This window comes from Lipophrys pholis, assembly GCF_963383615.2.
Source record: "Lipophrys pholis genome assembly, contig: SCAFFOLD_734, whole genome shotgun sequence".
In the NCBI taxonomy this organism is placed as follows: Eukaryota; Metazoa; Chordata; class Actinopteri; order Blenniiformes; family Blenniidae; genus Lipophrys; species Lipophrys pholis.
The window spans coordinates 1-5000 of NW_028291855.1; the positions used below are offsets into that span (position 1 = coordinate 1).

Here is a 5000-nt window from a genome sequence, read left to right on the forward strand (position 1 = left end):
CCCTCCCTCTCCTCACCCTCCCTCTCCTCTCCTCGCCCTCTCCTCTCCTCACCCTCCCTCTCCTCACCCTCCCTCTCCTCACCCTCTCCTCTCCTCACCCTCCCTCTCCTCACCCTCCCTCTCCTCGTCCTCCCTCTCCTCTCCTCACCCTCCCTCTCCTCGTCCTCCCTCTCCTCACCCTCCCTCTCCTCACCCTCCCTCTCCTCGCCCTCCCTCTCCTCTCCTCACCCTCCCTCTCCTCTCCTCGCCCTCTCCTCTCCTCACCCTCCCTCTCCTCACCCTCCCTCTCCTCACCCTCCCTCTCCTCTCCTCGCCCTCTCCTCTCCTCACCCTCCCTCTCCTCACCCTCCCTCTCCTCGTCCTCCCTCTCCTCACCCTCCCTCTCCTCACCCTCCCTCTCCTCGCCCTCCCTCTCCTCTCCTCACCCTCCCTCTCCTCTCCTCGCCCTCTCCTCTCCTCACCCTCCCTCTCCTCACCCTCCCTCTCCTCACCCTCCCTCTCCTCTCCTCGCCCTCTCCTCTCCTCACCCTCCCTCTCCTCGCCCTCCCTCTCCTCACCCTCCCTCTCCTCACCCTCTCCTCTCCTCACCCTCCCTCTCCTCACCCTCCCTCTCCTCGTCCTCCCTCTCCTCTCCTCACCCTCCCTCTCCTCGCCCTCCCTCTCCTCGCCCTCCCTGTCCTCACCCTCCCTCTCCTCACCCTCCCTCTCCTCACCCTCCCTCTCCTCTCCTCGCCCTCTCCTCTCCTCACCCTCCCTCTCCTCACCCTCCCTCTCCTCACCCTCTCCTCTCCTCACCCTCCCTCTCCTCACCCTCCCTCTCCTCGTCCTCCCTCTCCTCTCCTCACCCTCCCTCTCCTCGCCCTCCCTCTCCTCGCCCTCCCTGTCCCAGTCACTGACGTCCTGGCCATGTGTTTCAGAGAGGCGGAGCCCTCAAGCGGGGACGCTTTGCCCGGCTCATGCAGTTCATGAAGCTCCGCCTCCCGTACCAGCTGTCGTCTCTGGACTGGGACCCGCAGCACCTGACCAATCAGCAGCAGTGTTACTGCTACTGCGCCGGACCAGGAGAGTGAGTGACAGTCACATCCTCAGGTCTTTCCATATGTCCTCATGTGACCCCACTGAACCTTCGCCTGGCTTGTTTCTGGCCCATGTGTCCTCCAGACAGATGTTGTGTCCTCCAGACAGATGTTGTGTCTCGCCCCCTGCAGGTGGAACCTGAAGATGCTGCAGTGTGGAGGCTGTGGCCAGTGGTTTCACGAGGCGTGCACTCAGTGTTTAGCCAAGCCGCTGCTCTACGGAGACAGGTTCCCTAGAGTCGCACTCCTTCCCTCCACTTGTTTAGATGAACATGGAAAGACACTCAGTTTTCTCTCTGCTGCTTGTTTTCCAGGTTCTACCAGTTCCACTGCTCCGTCTGCACCAAGGGTCCAGAGACCATCCAGAGACTCCCCATGACCTGGTGAGTCTGAGTGGTAATCTGATTACTGCCCAGTGGACCCGTCCCAGAATGCTTTGCAGGAATGCGGCAGATTGACGAGGAGTTTCTCCAGAAACTGAACAAAGTTCCTCCGTTAGATCAAAGGTTCTGATCCGGTCTGCCAGTTCTGCTGTCCTCACCTGGTTTTCTTGCATGACTCATCATGGTGATGTCACCAAACCTCCGTGTACACAGGGATCCAATCACACTGCGAATTGGTCACAGCACCACCTTGGATCTGGGCCGGTCCAATCAGATCACTGTGTTTCCATGACGACACGTTAGAGAGACAGTGTTCCTCGTGTTTCCATGACGACATGGGTGGACCTGGCTCACCTGGTGTGTTGTTGTGGACCTGGCTCACCTGGTGTGTTGTGTGTTTCAGGGTGGACCTGGCTCACCTGGTGTGTTGTGTGTTTCAGGGTGGACCTGGCTCACCTGGTGTGTTGTGTGTTTCAGGGTGGACCTGGCTCACCTGGTGTGTTGCTGTGTTTCAGGGTGGACCTGGCTCACCTGGTGTGTTGCTGTGTTTCAGGGTGGACCTGGCTCACCTGGTGTGTTGTGTGTTTCAGGGTGGACCTGGCTCACCTGGTGTGTTGCTGTGTTTCAGGGTGGACCTGGCTCACCTGGTGTGTTGTGTGTTTCAGGGTGGACCTGGCTCACCTGGTGTGTTGCTGTGTTTCAGGGTGGACCTGGCTCACCTGGTGTGTTGTGTGTTTCAGGGTGGACCTGGCTCACCTGGTGTGTTGTTGTGGACCTGGCTCACCTGGTGTGTTGTGTGTTTCAGGGTGGACCTGGCTCACCTGGTGTGTTGCTGTGTTTCAGGGTGGACCTGGCTCACCTGGTGTGTTGTGTGTTTCAGGGTGGACCTGGCTCACCTGGTGTGTTGTGTGTTTCAGGGTGGACCTGGCTCACCTGGTGTGTTGCTGTGTTTCAGGGTGGACCTGGCTCACCTGGTGTGTTGTGTGTTTCAGGGTGGACCTGGCTCACCTGGTGTGTTGTGTGTTTCAGGGTGGACCTGGCTCACCTGGTGTGTTGCTGTGTTTCAGGGTGGACCTGGCTCACCTGGTGTGTTGTGTGTTTCAGGGTGGACCTGGCTCACCTGGTGTGTTGCTGTGTTTCAGGGTGGACCTGGCTCACCTGGTGTGTTGTGTGTTTCAGGGTGGACCTGGCTCACCTGGTGTGTTGTTGTGGACCTGGCTCACCTGGTGTGTTGTGTGTTTCAGGGTGGACCTGGCTCACCTGGTGTGTTGTTGTGGACCTGGCTCACCTGGTGTGTTGTGTGTTTCAGGGTGGACCTGGCTCACCTGGTGTGTTGTGTGTTTCAGGGTGGACCTGGCTCACCTGGTGTGTTGCTGTGTTTCAGGGTGGACCTGGCTCACCTGGTGTGTTGTGTGTTTCAGGGTGGACCTGGCTCACCTGGTGTGTTGCTGTGTTTCAGGGTGGACCTGGCTCACCTGGTGTGTTGTGTGTTTCAGGGTGGACCTGGCTCACCTGGTGTGTTGTGTGTTTCAGGGTGGACCTGGCTCACCTGGTGTGTTGCTGTGTTTCAGGGTGGACCTGGCTCACCTGGTGTGTTGTGTGTTTCAGGGTGGACCTGGCTCACCTGGTGTGTTGTGTGTTTCAGGGTGGACCTGGCTCACCTGGTGTGTTGCTGTGTTTCAGGGTGGACCTGGCTCACCTGGTGTGTTGTGTGTTTCAGGGTGGACCTGGCTCACCTGGTGCTCTACCACCTGTCGCTGTGCTGCAAGAGGAAGTACTTCGACTTTGACCACGAGATCTTGTCCTTCACCAACGAGAACTGGGACTGGCTGCTGCTGGGGGCGGTACGAGAAGGCTGTCTGCACATCTGGAGACTGCAGAGTGAGGACCCCCAGACTGAGGAGCCCCAGAGTGACTCTGGGGGTCCTCACTCTGCAGACCCTCACTGTCGGGGTCCTCACTCTGGGGCTCCTCACTCTGGGGGTCCTCACTCTGGCGGTCCTCACTGTGGGGGTCCTCACTCTGGGGGTCCTCACTCTGGCGGTCCTCACTGTGGGGGTCCTCACTGTGGGGGTCCTCACTTTGGGGATCCTCACTCTGCAGACCCTCACTGTGGGGGTCCTCACTGTGGGGGTCCTCACTCTGCGGGACCTCACTCTGCGGGACCTCACTCTGGGGGTTCTCACTCTGGGGGACCTCACTCTGGCGGTCCTCACTTTGGGGATCCTCAATCTGGGGGACCTCACTCTGGCGGTCCTCAATCTGGGGGTCCTCACTCTGGCGGTCCTCACTCTGGGGGTCCTCACTCTGGGGGTCCTCACTCTGGGGGTCCTCACTCTGCGGTCTCCACTTCCTCTCACCACTTCCTCTCAGCATCACCTCACCACTACCTCTCACCACTACCTCTCAACATCACCTCACCACTTCCTGTCAACATCACCTCACCACTTCCTCTCAACATCACCTCACCACTTCCTGTCAACATCACCTCACCACTTCCTCTCACCATCACCTCACCACTTCCTCTCAACATCACCTCACCACTTCCTCTCAACATCACCTCGCCACTTCCTCTCAACATCACCTCACCACTTCCTCTCACCATCACCTCACCACTTCCTCTCAACATCACCTCACCACTTCCTCTCAACATCACCTCGCCACTTCCTGTCAATATCACCTCACCACTTCCTCTCACCACTACCTCTCACCATCACCTCACCACTTCCTCTGCTGCTCTTCAGCCCTCTGCCTCACTCAGTCACACTAAAACATCATTTCATGCAGTTAAACTTTTGAAAAGAAGGAAATCAGAACTTCTCTGAATGTTCTACTGTGGATGGTTGATTCTTTCAAAATAAAGGTTTAAAGTTAGTAAATCAGGGTATTTTAGCTGTTCATGTCTATTGACAACTAACCAATCTATTGATAACTAAATAATCTATTGATAACTAACCAGTCTATTGACAACTAACCAATCTATTGATAACTAACCAATCTATTGACAACTAACCAATCTATTGATAACTAAATAATCTATTGATAACTAACCCGTCTATTGATAACTAACCAGTCTATTGATAACTAAATAATCTATTGATAACTAACCAATCTATTGACAACTAACCAATCTATTGATAACTAAATAATCTATTGATAACTAACCAGTCTATTGACAACTAACCAATCTATTGATAACTAACCAATCTATTGACAACTAACCAATCTATTGATAACTAAATAATCTATTGATAACTAACCCGTCTATTGATAACTAACCAGTCTATTGATAACTAAATAATCTATTGATAACTAACCAATCTATTGACAACTAACCAATCTATTGATAACTAAATAATCTATTGATAACTAACCAGTCTATTGATAACTAACCAATCTATTGATAACTAAATAATCTATTGATAACTAACCAGTCTATTGATAACTAACTAATCATTTTAGCCTCATTTACCTGTTAGTTTTTAACCCTTCATGAAATCTCATGACCTGTTAGACTCAAACACGTTTCTCCTCCACAGCT

General features: G+C 54.3%; 1 protein-coding gene across 1 annotated transcript in view; it reads left to right on the plus strand.

The window, feature by feature from the left end:
• Positions 1-917: 917 nt before the first annotated feature.
• phf1 (PHD finger protein 1) overlaps positions 918-5000 on the plus strand; it is a gene marked incomplete at both ends in the record, with an annotated part of 7479 nt that continues 3396 nt past the window's right edge. Inside the window, 4 exon segments of the mRNA XM_080494122.1 lie at positions 918-1066; positions 1209-1304; positions 1391-1459; positions 3180-3303. Of these exon segments, the coding sequence (XP_080350248.1) occupies positions 918-1066; positions 1209-1304; positions 1391-1459; positions 3180-3303 (438 nt within the window).